The sequence below is a fragment of the Pteropus alecto genome, unplaced genomic scaffold (assembly GCF_000325575.1).
Source record: "Pteropus alecto unplaced genomic scaffold, ASM32557v1 scaffold146, whole genome shotgun sequence".
Lineage (NCBI taxonomy): Eukaryota > Metazoa > Chordata > Mammalia > Chiroptera > Pteropodidae > Pteropus > Pteropus alecto.
Genome location: NW_006442107.1, coordinates 3,531,599 through 3,552,423, shown reverse-complemented (window position 1 = coordinate 3,552,423; position 20,825 = coordinate 3,531,599). Strand labels below are relative to the sequence as shown.

Below are 20,825 nucleotides of genomic sequence, written 5' to 3'. Positions count from 1 at the left end.
TGTGAACAGAACTTAAATGCACTGTGAATTAAATGCACGGCTCTGGCTGTGGACAGTCCTGCTCTAGTCCCCTGCTTCTCATGCTCTGTACCTTGCTGGCCTTCAGGATGTTGATCTGCTCTTCGTACACTGTGTCTCTGTTTTTCTCCAGAAAACCATCTGAAAGGTACTCCACCTGGGGCCGCGGCAGGAAACAGAAACAGGAGTTAGTGCTGCACCCGACCGAGCAGCTTCCTTCAGCAGCTTCTTGAGCAGTTTCATCTCATCCACACGGTGCTTTCTGAAAACAGGTGTGAGTAAATGGGAAACCCACAGATTAAATGCAAACCGAAGGTGAGATCAGGAGATACGTGGAGGGAAGTGGGTATTCATTTTGTGGAAAAACGCTGTTTTCAAGAGGAGTTCCCTCTAATAGAAGGCTTCCTTTGGGGGTTGTAAATGAAGCTTTTGGGCGACACCTGATCTCCTGAATTTGAACTTTGACAAGACCCTGGGTGACTCACATGCAGACTGAAGTCTGAGAAGCACTGGGCCGGTACGCACAGAGCAGAAATCCATGAAGGAAAATCCTAAGTATCCTCCAGTGACTGAGAAGCAGCCACCCAAAAAAGAGCTCCACTCTGTTTTCTTTTTTCTCTCAAGCTCTGGAAGACAGACTTGTGACTTTGTTACAGCTGCTAAATTCCCAGGAAAGAGACTCTTGTTGAATATTTGGTAAGCATGTAAGTACCAGCACCCACTGGGGTTCTGCCGTGCCGTGACAGGTTGGCACACTAGAAAGATGGCGTAGGAAGGGAAGAAAGGGTGGGAGGTGACCTTAACTAAGAGACTTCAGCCTGTTTGAATTCAAACGGGACAGCTCCCTCATAGCCCAGACACCCTAAGTCTGCCTAGGGTGGGGCTAACGGAGCCCCAAATCCCACAGAGGGGAGACCCACCTTGTCCGCGAAGTGCACGACAATGAAGGCCGTGTTGGACATGCGGGGTTTCTGGAAGTGCTGGCTGCCGGAGTGCCGGTCATAGAGCTTTTGAGCCCAATTCTGGTCAGTTCCTTTGGGGACCTGTGGAACCACAAAACCAGGTGCTTTGTGAAAAGGAAAAAGGGAGCCAAGAGTTGAGGCAGAGGGATGGAGTCCATCGGTACGCTGACCTCATGAGGCTGGATTCAGCTCTCAGACTTGGACTCTAAGTGGACGTGGCAAACGAGATTCCACCGTGGACACTGAGGGTCCTGCCATGCCATGCTCCCCGCACACCGTGGGGTTGGTTCCCGTGGCATCCACAGGAGTGTGCTGAGCTTGAGAGAACCTGCTGGTTGGCAGATGCTGGACGGGTTAGAGAAGATGAGGGTGGAGGCCAAGGTCCCGGGAGCAGAGTCACGGCGCATGGAGCGAATCTGAAGACTTTCCTCCTCCGCGTCAGGTCAGTGATTTGTTTCACGAACACGGCACGCCCACCTCCAGTGCCACGCTCCCGCTCACTCGGGCTGGACTCCTGCAGCAGGAAGCTCGCGTGCGCTTGCCCTCAGCTCATCTCACACACCACTGGCGAGGCTCAGCTCAAGTCTGACCTTCTCTCTGGAGCCTTTCCTGACCACTCTTGATTTCACTCTGAAATTCCTCATGACTAAGCTCTCACACATACACTACCTAATGCTGCTCGTCACTGGTTTTTGTGTATTGTAACCACAAACTGTAAGTTTGTTGGGTTCGAGGGCTGGGCCTTACTGTTTATTCCTGCCCCGCAAAGAACTGAGAACTGGGTTCTAGTCAGTAGCTAGAGACTGAACTATGCAATACTAATCTCTGCCTCCTCCAAATTTAAATTTAAATTTAGAGGTTCCAATATATTAAGAATTCTGAAGAGCGGCCCCTTTCACTCACATCTGGAGATGGCTTCAAAAATGAAAAAGCATCATCTTGCTTTACAACCACACAGAGTCACTGTGACCACCATTCAAATGCTCAAGGATGATGGTGACTCTTCTGATGGGAAGGAGCTCCTTCCTGTCACGCCTGAACAGCACAGCACACATGCATTCCTCAGTTATGGGTCACGAACTGACTTACCTTTCATGAGTTTAGATTGTACATTTGGATCAGGCAGGGTCGAAGGTGACCCTTGCACTAGCTTTTTAAAAAGAGCTTTGTTTAGTAAATCAACAAAATCTGTGCCATAAGAAAAATGCTTACAGTTGAGAACAAATTTCTCAAATACTTTGTAAGCAAACACATTTTTCTCAGTATTCAATTTGGTATACCTAGTATTGAATATCCAGTGCTAAGTGCCATAGGAACTTCAAGAAAAGAAAACTTCTCAAAGGAAGCTATTGTGTTGGGCAGAAAAAGTAAAATATATCTAATTCAGCATTTTTTATATATACCGTTTTATATTTGTCTCCAAGCATCCTGTGTTTAGAAACCCCAGGCATGGGAGAAGGAAGGGGTCAGCCTGAGCGGGCTGTCAGGTGATGACGACTGAGGACGGGAATGCAATGGACCCAAGACTGGCAGAACTGGGGCAGACAGACCAAGAAGAGCAGGACTGTGGAGAAGCCCTTCCTAGGTCAACACTTACATTTGCTGGTATCAAAATCATCTCGTCTTGACAATGTAATCAGACTTCTGTTAGAAGAGTCCATAATCCCACACATTCCCTAATTCAGACTGGCATGAATCAATGAGGAAGGTCATGTGTGTACATATTTCATGATGAGGGGTCAGTCTCTCTTCTCACCGCCCCCCTTTCCCCACCATCCTCAACTAAAAAGAAGGGCCAGTAAGAATTGGCAATTGAGATTCTCAGCCACTACTAACAGTGAATGCCCACAGTGCTTATTATTTGCTAGACAGTTTTCTATACATTTTAGATGTATTGACTCATTTAATCCTCACAATAATCCTATGAGCTAGGTAGGCACTATGTTTATCCATATTTGACAGACCAGGAAGCTGAGACAGAGAGGTTAGGCAACTTGCCCAAGGACACAGAGCTGGGAACCAGCAGAGCTGTGGTTCAAATCAGGACAAGCTTCTCTGGAGCACATGCTCCTCGCTACTATACTCTCCTGCCTGACGACAGTTTTAAAGGTAGTCAGGAAGGCAGCGTCAGGTGGAAAGTACTTATTCCTAAAAATCTTTCCATAAAAGTAGATTCAAAACAGGCACTGGATAAGAAAAGCAAATCTTGTAATTTGTTAAAATCTAGAGCATGGCTATCAGTACCTCTGGAAGATGCAGTGAATCCAATCTTTTAAAAAAGAATGTATAAGTGGCTTCATTCAAGCATCTACACTCTTCTCTCAAGTCACGTGAAGAGGGTGCTGGGCCAGGAGCCTGGATCCCAGCTCTGCCCTAATCTGGGCAAGGCTGTCCCTCAGAGGCCTTATCCCTCTGACCTGCTGTGTTGGCCACTGGACACATCAAAAACTAAAGGTTCTACCTTTATGAAACGTCCAGAATAGGCAAATCTATAGAGGCAGGAAGTAGATTACCGGTTGCCTGGGCTGTGGGGGGAATGGGGAGCAACGGCTCGTAGGGCTGAAAATGTTCTGCAGCTGACTGCAGAGGTGCGGTGATAGCTGCACAGCACTGAGCGCACCAAATTCACGGACTTGTATTTTCAACAGCCGAATCGTATGGTCTTTTAATTACATCTCATACAGCTGTTGAAAACACATTAAACCTGATTTTACTCTTTGCTATTAAAATAAAATAGAAAAAATAGCGGGGGCAGAGGAGTTAAAGTCCCCGGGCTCACTGAGCGCCTCTTCCTGAACAGCCCGGGGCCCAGGACAACTTTTCACCAGCTTTTCTTTGCATCCCTGGGCAGACACTGTGCTCTCACAGCCAGGCTGCCATCACAGGCCTGGGACATCGCCTGCCCGACGAGAGATGACTGGTAAGGACCTCAGAGCCAGTTATTCCATCTCTGCTTCCTGTCCCTGTCTTCCTGGGGCACGGCCGCCAACAACTGCCTCCCTAGTCACTTACTCGCGATCTTGTTCCATCCCACACCGCTGTGGGCCCCCTGATGCCGCCACCATTGCTGACCTCTCAAGTGACCAGGCCACCATCAACACCTTGGGACCCTCCCTGCCATCACAGAAGCCTGGCTGGGCCCCCAGGACTCTGCTGTCCTAACAGCTCTCTGGATGGCAACGGCTCCTTTCTCCCCACCGGGCAGCCATCCCCAGGGCCAGTTCTGGGCCTTTACTTTACCACCTTCACAAAACACCCCTCTGTGTGCTCAGCGAAACAATTCTAGACCAATCCAGGTACAAATCTGTCCTCTCCCATATCTGGGTGGCTGGCTATGACCACACCTCAACTCCTCCTCCCTTAATCAAGTCCTTCTGAAAACTTAGCATCATTTAGTATTCCTGCCAAAAAAATAATCAAATTCCACTGAGAATCACCTCTGTGGATTCAGACACTGCACCCCGATCTAAGCTAGGAGTTGGCTTTGGCAATACCTATATCTCAATTTATGGTTTCTGACCTCAGCAAAGAAATGAAGGCACTCTGCTACTTCTCTTCCCTATTCAAGGACAGCCATTCCCCTCTTCCTTCATTCTCCTCAAGCTTCTAACCCTGCCTGCCACCTCTAGGCAGATGCCTCATTTCCTCCCTCATAAGGAAATAGAGGTTGTCAGGAACCCTCAAATTCCTATTCTACGTCCAGATGCACATCTGCATCCAGTGGTTACCCCTCCGAGCCTCCTCACGGGAAGAGGTGCTTCTCCTCCCAGCCAGTGCCCCATCCACCCACCCCCCTGCTTCCCGGGGACCAGGATCCGCCCATCCTCCCTCTCTCCCTGAATCCTCAGTTGATCGCTCCCCCACCTTTCCTCTCTCCCACCTCCTCCTTTTCACAGCCAAGCCTCCACAGGGAATTCCAACTTGCCACCACCACTGCCTCACCTCCCAGTCTCTCCTCAGGTAACTGAAGTTAGGCTTCCGCTCAGACAACTCCCTAGAAACTGCTCTAAGCCACGACTCACTGTGAAATGCAGTGGCCTGCAGACCCTCAGCACTGAGCTCCTTCCTGAGCCCCTCTCCCCTCTCTTCAAGCCCTAGTCCTCTTCCACCCAGATGACCGAAATGCAGTCCAGGCTCTCTCTCCGACTTCGCTTTCACACAGTTACGAGAGAGATCTGCTGGAAAATGACTGGCATCTGATCACATCACTCCCCCGCTTCACGCTCTTCAGTCCCCAAAGCCTTCTGATTCAAGTCCAAACGCCAGATCCTCCTAGCCTCAGACGCTTACTGCTCCCCACCCTCACCTGCCACGACCACGGGCTCTGGACAAATCAGACCATGTCAGATTTTGCATAAGTGACATTCCCCTTGCCCAGGACACCCCTTCATTCATGACTTCTCTGCTCAAACAGCCTTTTTGGGGACATTCTTTTTTTCTCAGCCATCTCCTCCTGTTTCCATTTCCCTATCATCACAGGTGATGATTCCAGTGCTTGCCTGGCCCCCAGGGAAGAGTGTCAAAGGGCAGTGGGTCAGTCGCTTACGCAGGACACAGGGTTTGTTGGGCAGATGAGTGAAGAGATGTAGAATGAGGCCACTCCACCTCCCTCCATCACAGATCTCTAACCTGCTCACAGATGTGCTAGACAAGGAGACCTCTGGGGCTACGTCTTAAAACACCACGAATCCCTGCTCTTAATACAGAGTAAGCTCTCCTGAGAGCAGGCTGGGCCCAGGTAAGGACACAGAAGGGCATTCGCCTCTCCACTGTCTCGAGCCTTTCACTCTACTGCAGCAAGAACGAGATCTCAATTCAGAAGGTCCGCCCAGTCGGCAATCAAAACAAAAGAATACCAGTCACACGGGGTGGAACTTGCCTCCCCACACCCCGCCCCACGGAAGCCTGCCTTTGTGGGCCCCTAACACCCTCTCTCTGACCTCAGAGGTGTCGAGGTATCATTTTCAGAAAATTCCTGCTAAAATGCAAATATGTCACTTATGAGGAACGTGCTCTGCCCTCTCATCTCTTACCAGCCCCGGCACATTGTTCCTCCAACAGGGAGGGTACTGGTGACTGGGACACAGGAAAGGCCGGGTCTGAGTAGGCTTGTGCAGCCCCACAGCAGCCTGAGAGAGCTCTGGGCAGGGGCAGGGGCTTTAAGACAGCCTGGAAGTTAGCACTCCCTACAAGCAAACAGCCTCTCACCTGCCCCCTTGGTTACTGAGGAGCAGCTACAGTTTGTGCTTTGGTTTGGGTCTGACTATAAATCCATGACTGCAAAGTGGCTTTTCCACCTGAAGGAATCCACGGCAGTTTAATATTCCGGTCCCTATGCTTCGTCTGCAGCTTCCAGCACCAGTCACAGGCTCTGGGACAGCTACCCGGTGTGCTGCCCCTTTAAATCTATGGCCACTCCATCTCTGTGTTTCTAATTTAAATCCTGGCTCACTGGCCCTGCCTGCCACTGGGTGTCAAATCCAGGAAAAGTGATTTTCCCAATGGCTGCTTTTATACCGTGAGTTTAATCCTTCATTTGGCTTTATGTCCTGTCACATAAGGGACACAGAACCCAATTCTTCACAGTGCAATCTCATTATTCTTTCTCATCCTGCAGAGTGTACCTGAGCGACAGAGGAGGAAAGGAACGTGTCTGAGGCAGCTCCATGGTCAGCAGGACCAGTTCTGAGGTCTGCCAAGCTGCCCACTCGAGACCAAGTCCCTGGGAATTCTTAGCCTGCCGTGGACACTGCCAGAGGGTACAGCAGGCTGCCCTATTTTTGAAAGTCGGATTTTTTGTCATATAATTTCCATACAGTAAAATACAGTTCCATGAGTTTTGACAAATGTACTAACACCTGTTGGTTTAAAATCCACCTGTACTAGAAGCTGCATCAGCTTACATTGAATCCCTCTAAACTCTCAGAGCAATTAAATCCAGTAGAAAAAGATTTCTACATGGAGATTCTGTATCATTCCTTAATTTGGTGTTCCTCTTGCCCTGCCTGCTCCATCCAAGACCCTGGCCGCCAGTGAGTTTAGAAATGCCTCATTCACAATACTATCCCACATCTCAATGCTTGAGCTCCCACCAGCTTGATTAGCAGGAAATCTAGGCCTTCCTCAGACCTGCCCTTCTCAGGGGCCTTTGGGAGGGAGACACAAGACCTAACAGAGAACCAAGCAGCTGCCTCAGTCTGAGTTGGCACCCCTGTCCTCGATTGTTTAGCTGTCATCCTGCTGCCCTTGGGCTGTGGCCCATGCCTCTCCCAGCCTGCTCTGGGACCCTGGCGGCCCTCCCCGGCCCCACCTCCACTCACTCAGGCCGAGCTCCACGGAGCACCACCCTGTCCCTCCCCACTGCTGCCTGGCAGGGAGATCCTTCCTCCTCTCCTGAGGATTTTCCCTCAAGATCAGACAAATAGTAGGTGCATAAAACATTCAGGGTGTCTGACAAACTGCAGCGGCAGGAGTTTAAATTGCATACGGTCTTAAACCGAAATCACCCAATTTTACAAATCTGATCCAAACAGAAGGCTCCACAGAGCATAAGGCAGAGATCATCCACATGGACACAGTTGGATTTTTCTTTCCCTTGGCTTCTCGAAAGGAAAATAGATTCCAACAGGGATGCCCCCCGCGGTGTGTACTCAGTAGGAAGACTGAGAACATGAGGGTCTGGGGACCCCAACTGCACAGTCTACCATCCAAGGCTGCCCGGTCTAGGCATTTCATAATTGCTGAATATCTGCATCTTGGGCCTCCCTGCGGCCGCTGCCTACTTTCCTGCCGCCTGCTAGTTCTCCCACCACTCTCTTGACCACCTGGCCCCCAGCCCTGCACTACCCTGGGCTTCCCCTGGGTGGCTCGTGTCCCACCCTCTGGACAGCAGTCTGAGGTCTATGCACCTCTGCACTAGGAACAGTGCTTTGACCACTCTGACTTGACCACTCCTGGAACATGTTCCCTTGGGTAGTGACACCTCTCAGATCCTCAAACCATAAGTCAAAATGACCCCCCAACGGTGCTCCATTGCCTGCTAAAGGCAGAGTAAATTATTGAAAGTCAACTGGGCAGCTGTTCAAATTGTGGAATGAACCAGCCGGAAGCACTCAGGTGTTTTGAGAGGTGTGTGTGCACCTGAGAAGAAAGAGGCCATGCCCCTGCGGGGTTCGGTTTATGTCAGTTAACTCTTCAACACAGAACCGGGTAGACCAGCACGAGATGGTCTGCCTGCCTCACGTGTTCCTCAGAGCTGTGTAGACCTTGACCTGCACCACTGGAGAAGGAGTGAAGAGCTGGAGTCCTGGAGCCAGAGGAGCTATGCTGGCTCAGCATCCCAGAGGCCTGGGGAGGACATAAGGACATGGTGTTGTCTTTGGGTTGGGGGTGTGAAGCTGGAGGAGACGGGCAATGGATAGAATCACAAAAGAGATGCGGGAGGGGGAGCTGGTGGCAGTGGACACTGAACCAAGAAAGTGAGTGGTGAACACCAAAGAGTGCGTGGAAGGCCTGGACTGTGACTTTCGTCACTCAGCCTGTGCCACTTGATGCATGGGGTAATTGTCACATCAGCTTTACTGCAACCTTGCAGGTAGAGCACGCCCAGGTACTCTCCTTCCACAGCGAGGAACTACCCCTGCCTGGATGTGACTCGGGACAAAGTCCACAGCTCTGAAGAACCGCTGAAAATCATGAGATGTGCAGCCTGTGGACTTCGGGATATTTTCACTCTGTCTTCTACTGTTCTAGCAACCTTTTCTTTTCCTTTTCATAGCCAATGAAACTAGGAGTACCCTTCTGGAAGAAAAATACCTCCTCCTCCCAAACCATCAAGCCACACTCCCCGCGTATAGGCAAGACATGGGAAACCAAAAAGGAAAAGCGACTGGGTTCTTCCCTTTCGATACCAAAAATCGTGTGGTTCCGATACACTTTGTTTAGTGTTCCATCACTGGAGAAGAAACTGATACACATTGACCTCCTTATCACCAACCACCAAACAAGGAGAAAATTCTGAAGCTCACTGGAACCAACCCCCACCAATTACAGAGCAGGAAACCAAAGGCCAAAGAAGTTAGGTGATAACACCCAGATTCGCCCCCGCCCCACATGCCCAAGGCTGTCTGGTTCTCTCCATGCTGGCAATCCAGGACTTTCCTGCCCTACCAGGCAGAGTCCACAGAAAGAAGGATGCGGGAACTCTATGGACCTCACCTGCCACCAAGCCATGCAGCTCTACTCCTCACAAGCCATCTGGCACAGCAAAGATGATCCTGAGCTCTTGACCCTCACATCTGTCTAGATGTTGGGGTCATTCTCCAAGCACCTAGGGTATCTGGAGCATCAAATCCATACCACCATCATACCATGCCAATCATACCACCCAGCCTCTGCCAAAAGAGGCACACGTTCACCAACGAAGCAACGGCTGGCAGTCACACTCAACGTGTTACCGTCTAGCAAACAGAATGGACGCTGGTGCTTCTCTCGGCACACTAAAGGCTGGCTAACCACAGAAATTCCACCTTTGAGATCTCGCGTGTTGCCCTGCACCACACTGCTGTCCTCTGCCCCCACCCCAAGCCTGGGGCTGAATGAATTCAATGACAGCTCCATCAGTTTTACCTTACACTCTTCATCCAACAGGTCCAGAATGCCCAGCTTAGCTTCTATGAGGTCGATACAAGGTTGGTTATCGTAAAAATCAATCAAGGTCCAAGGGATCTGCTCCTTCATGTATTCTTCTTGCTCCAGTTTGAAGACATGCTAGGGTAAGGAGTGAAAGGTCAAGGTTAGTGACTGGCAGGCACACCTGAACATTCATCTTCCCTGAGCTTCAGCCACATGAGTTCAGAGTGCTGGAGGCTAGTGTGCACCCACCAGAAAAGGTGTGAGTGCTGAGTTACAGCCATGACTGCAGAACAGCTCAGCTAGGTGATCCCCACTCCTATGTGAACCCCCTCTCCAGGACATTCTAATAATCACCTGCGATTATATTGGTCATATCCCAACCAATCACAAGAAGACTCATGTGTGTTTGAAAGTGCTGAAATATCCCAGAAGCCCAAGTTCAGGAGCAGTGGGGGTCAAAGTCAAGAGGAGGACCATTTACCCTGTTAACTCGGCCGCCCCATTCAGACCTCCTCCTGAGCATTGGGGAATGCCTTCCTAAAGCTGGGGCACCACCAGGAAATCAAGGACAGGGCAGAGCAGAGCCCACCGGCCCTGGGTGGAAGAGAAGCGGCCTGGCCATCACTCTCAGGGAGAGAGGTCCCCCAACCCTGACAGCTCAGGCCCAGAAACCAAGCCTACCGAGTTGAACTGCTGCTGGAGCTTCTCATTTGCATAGTTGATACAAAACTGCTCAAAGCTGTTTACCTCAAATGTCTCAAACCTACAGAATGGAAAGAAGAGAGGACAAAGTAAGAGACATTTCCTTGTAACAAAGGAACCGCTGGGACCTCAGTAAGTGCCCTCATCCTCTCTCCTGAAGTCCCGGTTTCTGCTCTCGTGCCCAGAGACCACTGTTGCAGGTACCAGCACGACAGAGCACCCTGTTAAATTAGCAGAGTAAGAATGCATATCCATTTTCACAATCAGAAAAAGGACTAACAGTAGGAAAATTGAGAGAAAGCAGATGTAAAAGGGAGAAAGTCACCCACGATTCCGTCACTCGTCTCACCGACAGTTATATTTTGGTAGGTTTCCTTTCGTTGATACTACATTTCTGAACAAATGAGAATTACGTGTAAAATGAGACCTCCTATTTTCATCATTTAGCTTTCTATTGCGAACATTTCTCCATGCCATCGTTCTCCAAAAGCAGCAGTTTTAATGTCTGCCTCATCAATCGTTGTATGGACTGACGTGACGACTGCATAGGGCGCCCAGGTGAGGGGACAAGTGAGGTTGAAATTTAGCGGGTACCTCCTTCACGAGCTTGGGAGAGGGTGTTCCAATCAGATGGGGTGACTTCTTCCAATTCAAACAAAGGCTCCTCATGGGCTGGCAGTGCCCCCTACACAGATGAATCATATTTAACCAATCCCCTATTGCAGAACATTTTGGTTCCTTTTCCCGTTTTAAGATGCTATTAATGCTGTGACAAATACTGTATATATCTCTTTGGATTCACGATTCCGTCCACAGAGTGTTATCCTAGAAGGAGAATCACTACATAAGAGTATGGTTTCTTAAAAGGTTGAAGCAAATTAACCTCTAGAAAGGTGGAACTAATTTATGTTATCACCCCATTCCCACCCCAGCAACCCAATGTATGAAAGTGTCCTGTTCTCCTAATACTAATGGAGAGTGTTTTTAGTTTGTTTGTTTTGTTTTTGTTTACTAAGAGTTTACATAAGGAAGATCCAGCAAATTTAAGGGTGTATTTCAATGAGTTTTGACAAATATTCTAGAGTGTGACTACCAGCCCAACTCAGCTGTAGAACATTTTCATCTCTCCCAAATGTTCCCTTGTGTTCTAGCCTTGTACCTCTCTGGGAGTATTCACGTATCATAGCTCTTTGGTCCCTAGTGTAGATTAACTTTTAAAAGTTTTTGGTGACTTACTACATGAATAATATGTTTGTCTGAATTTTCATTTCTTTTATCATCAATGAAGTTCAACATTTTTCTGTATATGGGAACTAGTCATTTGTACTTTGTGAATAATCTATGATCACTGGGGATGTGTTTGTTGGGTTTCAACTTTAAAAAAGGACTTGTTGAACTCTCTATCATATCGACACTGTCACTTACTGCTCAACTCAAATGTCTGCAACTGGTTTGATCACTATGTGGATGGAGGCCATGGAGCCCACAGGAAGGATGCTGGGTAGAGAGATGAGATATGGCACTGCAGAGCCAGGCAGGGGTCCTGCTTGCAGGCCTTGTGTGCTACACTACACTGAGGGGTTTTTACCAGGGGCAATGGGGAGAATTTGAAGGATTTTAAATTAAGAAATGACAATCAGATTTGCATCTTAGAACTGGCTGAAGGGTGGAGAAAATTGTGATTTGGGGGAAGGATTACAAGACTCAAGGCAGGAAACTGAATAAGGCAATAATTACTAGAGTAATAATCCAGGCAAGATCCAATCAGAGCTTGACTTAAACTGGAAATGTTCTAAAGCCATTAAGGAAGGTAGAAATGAGAGGATTTTGAATGACCAACAAGGTGACCAGGTGAGATTCACCTGCACAACATGGATGTGGTAGATCTCACCAAGCTAAGAACATTATAACAGCATCAGCAGCTTTAGCTACAAAATGTGGGGCCATCCTGCCCCCTGAGCGATGTCATCAGGCCAAGACAGTGAAAAGGGGCAGAAATCTAGGAGGAAGAGGTATCTTTTTCTCCTTTACACGACAGGCTGAATGAGTTGGAATGAGCGCCTACAGAGTACTAGGCCCAAGTGATTCATGAGCTTTCATTCTTTTAATGCCCACAACGACCAAGCAGTTAGGGTTTACTATTAAGCCGATTCTACAGCTGAACAAACTAAGGTATGGAGAGAGTAAATCATCTGCCCCAGATCAAAGAGTCAGTAGGCAAAAGAGCCACTATTTGAACCCAGAGAGTTTGACTTCTGAGACCATATTCTTAATTTAGGGACGAATGAAAGTTTCATGAAGAAAAGGAGGAAGAAATGAATTGGAAGGGCTGTGGACAAGAACGATCGGAAGTGGAGGTATCCGAGCACGTGGAGAGTGATGTCACCACCGGGGGAGCCGGGGCTGGGGGCTCAGGCTTTACCCTTCTCCACAACCTTAAATCTTCACCTCTCTCATTCTTCAGTTTGGACAACTGCGTTTTCTCAGTCTTATATAAAATGACGTCAGCCTTTCCAAACAGATTGTACTCCCTTATGACTACACCCAAATAAAAATGTTGGCATTGCCGCTGGTGGGGGTTGGGGTTGGCGGTAGTCGAGAGGTATCAGCCAATGCAGAGGGACCAGCAAAAATAAATGCATCAGACATCCAATGGGGCCAGGTCAGTGCCCAGAAACATCAGACTTCTCTTCCTCTGCACACACTTCCCCCCTTAAAGAATAAAACATGGAGATGTGAGAAGTCATTTTGAGATCAAAGGAGTCAACTGCTTACTGATAGCCACATTAAAGAACAGCCTTTGGTCATGCCTACGTAGGAGTTTAGGTTATTAAAACAAGATCAAAGATGCAAAGTCCCAGCTGGAGCTGTAGTCCAGACCACGCAGGAGGGATGCACTATGTCTGCCAGTCATTATCCTGGTTTGCGGCCCTCTCAGCCATACTGTGGTCCTACAGACCTAGTTTTGTCACTTAGAACCTCATTTCCTCCCCTATTAGCCCACCGCACCTCAAGAGAGGTTGCTGACATCAGCCAAGCCCCAGAGGAAATTTAATTAATAAAACTCAGAAGGAAGATAAAAGAGCCACCCTTGCAAGTGGCCAGATAATAGCAACTGGGTGTGTTTGTAGGGCTTGTACTGAGCTCCACAGATAAAGAATTTAAATATCTCCCACTTATCATTTTTTAAAGGTTTACATTGGTAGCACTCCACAAAGAACATTCTCATTAATTTGAGAAGGCCTGAAATTAGCTCATAATTTCCCTATTTCTAAGACATTATCTGGAAACAATTCCTCTGCCATCTAAGGTAATTACTGTAATGCCGGAGGGCCAGAGAGAAATGAGGGGTTTGAGTAGCTTGGAAAATGTCTAAGATGACTGACCTCAGAAAGCCACAGTCAGGGAGATGGGGCAACCTTTCTGTGCAATGGAATTATATCTGTAGTAATTCTTCCCATCAACAGAGATGACTTTTTAAAATAAACACAATGAATCAATTTACAATCCACAACATTAACATATCACAAAAAAATTTATATTCCAGAGGGATTTAGATTTCCCCTGTAAAATCAATGTCGAGACTATTTAGACCAGAATCCTTGGGGGGAAGGAAGGTCAAAACGTAGAATAAGACTTGATGCTGAAACATGAGATCTGTACTCGTAGTCATACCATTCTCGCCCTTACTTCAATTTCCTCCTATCTCCAAAATGTAGTAGAAAAGTATACAATTTCCTTCTCATTCTATCCCAATTTCAAGGTGTGATACAAGCCACAAATGCTTCTAAAAATAAGGCAGTGTTTCTTGAAAAGTGAAACTGTAATAAAAACTCTGGAGATTAATTATTAACCTCTATGAATCCCTCACTCCAGAGCAGAGAGGCAGTGAGATGCTTTGAAGTCTGGGAAACAGTCCTTCCTCCAGAATATGGTCAAAGGAACAGGACTCTCTTAGCTCAGCCTCAGCTTTCTATTTTACCATGATTACTATTGACCATTCTACCGAAAGTCACATGAGAAGATAAGGGCCATAGATATAGAAGAGCATTTCCAGATAATGATTATGAAAAGTCAAAAAAAAAAAAAAAGTAATGTGGGAAATTTCCTCTAGATAAGCCTTTAAAAACGAGGCCTTCATGTGTTGGGCTCAGAGAAATGGGCCAACTATCCTATTAGGGTCTCTTTCTCTACTGCGGCCCATGAAATCTCACCAGAGCATCTTGTGGGCTGTTAGGGAGGCCAACTCTTCTGATCTCTTTACTAAACAACCTTGGGATACTGGCCATATTTTAGAATGGCAGGACTTTAATTCTACTCATGTGTTTCTGTGTCTAGATGTCCCCACATAGAACTTGTCCTTCAAGGACAGTACAGTCCTGGGAACTGCTCACATCTTAAGATCAAGAACGGTTCTTCTTTCAGAAGATCTCGATCTATTCGGTTTGCAGCGTGCTCCAACTCCAGGCTCATCTTTGTGCCTGGAACTCCAAATGGGGAACAGGAAAATGCCCACCACATGGTAAACCCAACCTATCAGTCAACTGTCCCAAGAACCTTGAAAACTACAGAGAATAACAAGTCATGGTCTCTGTCCAGAAGAGGTATCAGGAAGATAATAGGGAACAGCACATGAAACCACCTAAGAAACAGAGATGCACTGTAGGCTTTTAAAGGAGGGTGAGTTCTTGGGGTTACCGGCATGGACAGAGAGAAATGGGTTGTTATCTGAGCCTTAGGAGTATGCAGGAGTGTCTGGCTCCCGCCAGACTCCAAAGGCTGTGTTGAAGCAATTCTGGAAAGTTCAACTTGACTTTAGAACACTGAGTTACAAGGCTCTCCTGGGAGACTTGGAGATTCTAGGGTGAACCCAATGGCTTCAGGTGATCTGCTAAATCTGAGAACACTGGAGCCAGCCATGAATGTCCACTCTGAAGAAGACATGTCCAGGGATCTTCAGGGCTGTCTGAGGCTAGGCCACTGTTCACAGGCTGGAGGGTAAATGCAATCACTGACTTCCCCCTGCATCCTTCATGAAACCTTTTCATACTGGTCAGAAGAACTGGGTAGTCTTCTCTGAATAACCAAGACTGTAAAATTATCTGTTAGTCTGTTCTGAAGTGTGTGACCAAGAAAACAGTGGGTCTAAGAAATTTACTTAAAATATATCATTAAAGGCAACCTATAGAATGGTAGAAAACATTTGCAAATCATATTTCTGATAAGAGATTAATACTCAGAATGTATAAAGAACTTCTACTAGTCAACCACAAAAAACAAATAATTATTAAAAAGTAAGCAAAGGACCAGAACATTACTCTAAAGAAGACCTACAAATGGTTAAGAAAGCATATGAAGGGATGATCAACATCACTAATCATTAGAGAAAAATCAAAACCACAATGAGATACCACCTTATACCTATTAGAATGGCTACCACCAAAAAAAACAGAACGTGGAGAAATTAGAACCCTAGTGCACTACTGGTAGGAATTATCATTATAATAGCCAAGAGGTAGAAGCAGCCCAAATATCCATCAACAGATGAATGGACGAATGAGCTGTGGTATGTCCATACAATGGAATATTACTCAGCTTTTAAAAAGAAGGAAATCCTGTCACATGCTCCAACATGGATGAATCTTAAGGATATTATGCTAAACGAAGTAAGCCAGTCACAAAAGGACAAATACTGCATGATTCCACTTATATGAGGTATCTAAAGTAGTCAAATCCACAGAGAGGAGAATGGCGGTTTCCAGCGGCTGGCAGGAAGGGAAATGGGAGTTGTTCCGTGGGTACAGAGTTTCAGTTTTCCAGTGTGAAACGGCTCCAGAGATCTGTTGCACAACAATGTGAATGTATTTAAGACCACTTAACTGTATACTTGAAAATGCTTAAGGGAGTAAATTTTATGTATTTTTTAATAGTTCAAATTTTAATATGTTAAAACACATCATCGAAAAGCACTGAATAGAGCTAGATGCTAATTTAAAGTTAGGAAATACCACAAGAGACATAGAAAGCAGCATGAGAGGGCTGAGAAGGATGTAAAATCTCAGCAAACCCCATTTCCTGCTTCCTGGGGCCCGAACATCCCTGTCCTCCCTCAGCATCCTCCCCACAGGTTCCTCACGCAGGAATCTGTAACCCTGCCTTGCTCCAAAAGTCCCCTAGGCCAAACATCTTCCTCAAGAACCAGCTGGTCACAGCCAAAGCCCCTGCTACTTCGGCATTTTGAAGGCTCAAGTCAAAGACAAATAAACATGTTTGTCCCAAAAGGAAGCCATTTCTTTCTTGTTGCCTCAAGGGGCAGAGAGCAATAAAGCTTTATGGTTGCAATTAATCAAGCCTATAGAGGCCAGCGCTGGTTAATGCAACATGAAAAGGAAACCCCAGACAAAAGCTGCCTGCCTCTCACCTATTAATTTCTGTCCCCTGCCTGATAAGAAATACCCTGCAGGCAACTTCACAGATCCCTAGTTAAGGAAAGAGCCTTGGCTTGACTTGGTTAACTTGCTCTGGGTGTTGCCTGCTTTGCACTTTTTTGGAGCTGGGGCAGGGGAGCAAGGTGTAGTGAAGCCACCCTTCTGCCAGCCTTTTCCTACCATCTCAACTAACCACCAGTTAGAACAGCATGAGGGGAGACGTGTGTGTTATGCCGGCTCGTGCACTGTTTGCTTACATATATATATAGAAGCGAGTGTTTATTCACGGTGACTGCTGATTCTGATGATAACATTTTAAACATTTATAGAAAAATCTGGAGTGGCTTGTCTACGCTACAGAACTCTTTTCAGTTGTCTCCAGAACAAGTTTGGTGAGCCAGGAACACCCAAATGGCTACAATTCATCCCAGCTGAAGTAATTTGTGCCTACATGTGGGGTAGAGGGCAGCAATTCCAATCTTTATTTGCTAGTTTTGCATATTTTTAACCTAATGAGAGAGAGAGACAACTCCTTATTCCTTCTCTCTTAATGAACGGGGTTTAATGCATTCAGAAACACATCCCCACCACCCTTCCCATTCTCTCCAGCTTCCACATGCCATCCTTCTGCTCACAGGTGACAAGGAAGAATAAGAAAATCAAAGACTTCAGGTCATCCCAAGGGCATCTTCTATGTGTACCAAGTATCCCCATAGTAGGGCTGAGAAACGAGTGAGACAATGGTCTCCCTCTCCAGTGTCTGGTCAGGGATTTGGGCAGAAAACTCAAAAAAATAAAAAGTAATGCTGGAATTTTCTGATGCCATGAAGGATGGCAGGCTCCCTAGAGAGAATAACTTCCCACAGTTACATCATAAATAAAACCTAAAGATAGGAATTAGTTTGAAATGGTGTGGTGGTGGTTAGATGAGAGAGGTCGAGTATCACGTGTGAGGCCCACTTCCAGGTAACCGAGGGATGACCACATGAACGATAAAGGTTCAGTGGGTTTCTGAAAGGGGTCTGAAGTCTAAAGAGAAAAAGACAGAAAGACTCCTTGATTGGGACAGGGAGAGGACAAAAAAATAGCTCAACAGAAGTCATCCCAGATTTCCATTATTTTCTCCTGGATTAAGAAATGATGTCGCTGACCTGATGGATCAGAGATAGTACCTACCTCCCAGATTCAAGTTACCTGCTTTTCTGTGGTGAAGTGTTTGGTTTTAATCTCCTAGGAGTTCCTTCCATGCCCTCTGACCAAAAAAGAACCAAGGCCAGTGCAAATTTACATAATGACTTCTAGGCAGGCCAGACTGCTGAAGAGCGCACACGTGCATGGTCACGGAATGTCTCTGAGAGCTTTCTTGGCAACAAATGGCCCAGGAGCGCAGCCAACTCTGAACGCCCCTTGTGTCTAACTTGTTGTCATGAACTCTGCTTATAGGGTGTGAACTCGGCATGGCACCTAGTATACTGGAGGAGGAAGCATGCATGGCATTTCTCTCCCCGGGAGGAGAGTGAATCACTTTTTAAATATGACTTCTTTATGACACAGTTTGAAAAAGAAAATTAGCTTCTGAGAAAGAACGGGAATTAAAAAAAGAGAAAAGAAAACAGTATAGCATGCCTGGAAGTGTAAAGAATAGGAACATTCCCAAGAGGGCTCAAATATGGCCCTTTCTATGCTGCCTGGTCCCGCAATGGGACCCTGCTCTCACTGGGAAGCTGTCATGTGTTCCCGACATATGACACTCTGAGATGAGGAAGATGCACAGGTCAGGAGCTGGCACCAAAAAGAGGAGACAGAGCCCTCAGGATCCCCACTTATCTATGGACAAGTCTTCCTTTCAAACCACTGTCAAGCCTTCCCTGCAATCTCTCTCTCCCCTTTGGGCAGTCACAAGACCTCAGAGAAGATAAATTCAATTGTAAAAATTAAATAACAGATGGAAGCACAAAACCCCAGTTTGCATGAGCCCAGATTCAGCAATACCAGGAGCCCAACTCACAGAGGCTCCTCACCAATGAGAAAAGCCTTTCCCTGGGGACGTCTGGAAGGGCTGAAACAGTATGCAACTGTAACAGAGCTGAAGCATGAGATTGTATGTATCAGTAGCACTGCAGTCAAAATATTTGTACATGCAACTAACGAGTCTGCATGTTAATCTTCCCAAATCGAAAACTCAGTAAAATTAGATGCCCAGGTAGATGCAAGGAATCGGGTCAGATGCTACAGCCTGAATTTCTCTGGGTCCTCTTTCAGAAGGTAACACAAAAAGGTCAGTTTTTGGAGAAACTCAATAACCTGAAAATCTTCACGCAGAGGAAAGAATAATCCAGAATTACTGACAGATGGGCACAGACCTTTCCATGCTCTCTCCAGAGCAAATAGAAAGGCTGAGCACGAAACAGGCACTCGACTGACCAGAAGGAGCAGCAGCCTGCCCACCTCAGCTAAAACCCTGATGCTCTCGGAGAGAACGCATTCTCCTGCTCCCCGCACTAGGGTGCCTCTCCACTGTTTATTCCCCATCACCTAGGTGTCCTTTCACACTCTGCTTTGGTGCCTCCCATGTGCTACTTCCTCCTTTTAAAAGATCCAGCTCAAACCTCACCTCCCACATAAAGCTTTCCCTGACTGTGCCAACGAGCTCGCCCTCTCCTGCCTTGAAACTCATCAGCTCTAAGTGTCCTAACCCTCCCACTGACCCCACGACAATTTCTTCCGGTGCACCTTGTATCACGAATACAACTCTTTAGCCCGTTCCGGGGGCCTCTGTGACGCCAGAAATCGAGCTTCTTTCTTCTCCCGTTACCTCCCCAGCATGCGACATGGTTCGATTTGAAACCCAATGATGAACCAGAGCAGCAGAGATGTCGCGAGGACAGCCCATCTTGGCACGGGGAGTGGCCACCTCTAGAGAGGCATCTCCTTAACCACGGCCTCAACGTAAGGCGAGTACCGGCTCATCATCGGCCCACCGGGCAGTTGCTTCCACAAAGGCGTCACTGTTCTCACAACTCTGCACTTCTATGGGTCCGAATTTCTATTTTAAGACAGAAGCCATGGCTCCTATGATATAAAGATCCAGGAGGACTTTAATCTATTATTAGCTTAAAGAGGGCAAGACATCGATCATAAAGGCAGCGCGAGGGAGGTTGCAGTCCAGTACATGCAATTTCTAACAATTCTATAAGGGTCTGGAAAGAACCTCAGAGGGACTGTGGCTCAAAACTTCATTTCAAGCTATGGAAACTAAAGCCCAGAAAGGACCTGTGATCTGCAGTCATTCGACGAGCTGGTGACAGTAGCGAGTCAAAATACCGGTCTCCTGACAACTCCTCAGGTAGACTTTTCACTATGCCGTGCTGGCTCTCCCTGAAAAACATGTTGTTATGAATAACAGTTGTCTCCATCGGGCTAGGATTCGGAGAGGAAGCGAAAACTCGAGAATGACCGCGCACCACACAAACCTGTGCAGCGCTAGGCAAAATTATGGCAAAATTAAAATAATCACCTTGATTGGTGATAAGGTGAACAAGGCCGAATGGTAGATTTAAATAAAACACAACAGATACAAAACCTGAATTTAAGTCCACAGTAACTTCCAGTCCGTTGCTGGGCAAGACATTTCCCTCTCTGGACCTGCTTTGCAGGTATAAAAACGGATGTCCACAGGGTTTCTGGTGTTTGGACAGGACCCATTCTTCTTTGGGACTGTTCTCCATAATGTAGCATCCCTGGCCTTAGGCCACTAGGAGGCAGTAGTGACCCCAGCAGGCTCTACGACAACCCAAAATACCATTCCCTGGCTGAAAACCACTGAGGAAGTCCCAAGGCCCTTGCTGGCTCCTAAAATGCCAGCGGGCAGACGCCACCCACCACAGGGAAGCGGGATGGGCGTGGGCCAACCCACCCGTAGATGTCCAGGACCCCGATGAAGGAGTGCTGCTTGAGGGAGGTGTGCAGGGCCTTGTTGACGTGGCCCACGATCCAGCCGAACAGCTGCGCGTAGATGTGCTTGGCCAGGGCGTTGCGCGCGTTGACCACCTGCTGCAGAGACATGGGCTTGACGTACGTC

At 47.2% G+C, this 20,825-nt stretch overlaps 1 protein-coding gene across 2 annotated transcripts in view; it reads right to left on the bottom strand.

Annotated features, from left to right (window-relative positions):
- MYO5B (myosin VB) overlaps window positions 1-20,603 on the bottom strand; it is a 113,410-nt gene extending 92,807 nt beyond the window's left edge. Inside the window, exons 1-5 of one of the 2 annotated variants that reach the window (XM_025038578.1) lie at window positions 20,018-20,603; window positions 10,296-10,377; window positions 9,609-9,749; window positions 939-1,061; window positions 92-175 (exon numbers count right to left, since the gene is read on the bottom strand). In XM_025038578.1, coding sequence (XP_024894346.1) covers window positions 92-175; window positions 939-1,061; window positions 9,609-9,749; window positions 10,296-10,377; window positions 20,018-20,472 — 885 coding nt within the window. In that variant the 5' untranslated portion in view covers window positions 20,473-20,603. Of the gene's footprint in view, window positions 1-91; window positions 176-938; window positions 1,062-9,608; window positions 9,750-10,295; window positions 10,378-17,938; window positions 18,145-20,017 lie in introns of those variants that run through there. The other variant, XM_025038579.1, reaches the window with a different exon arrangement.
- Between the last annotated feature and the right edge of the window lie 222 nt (window positions 20,604-20,825).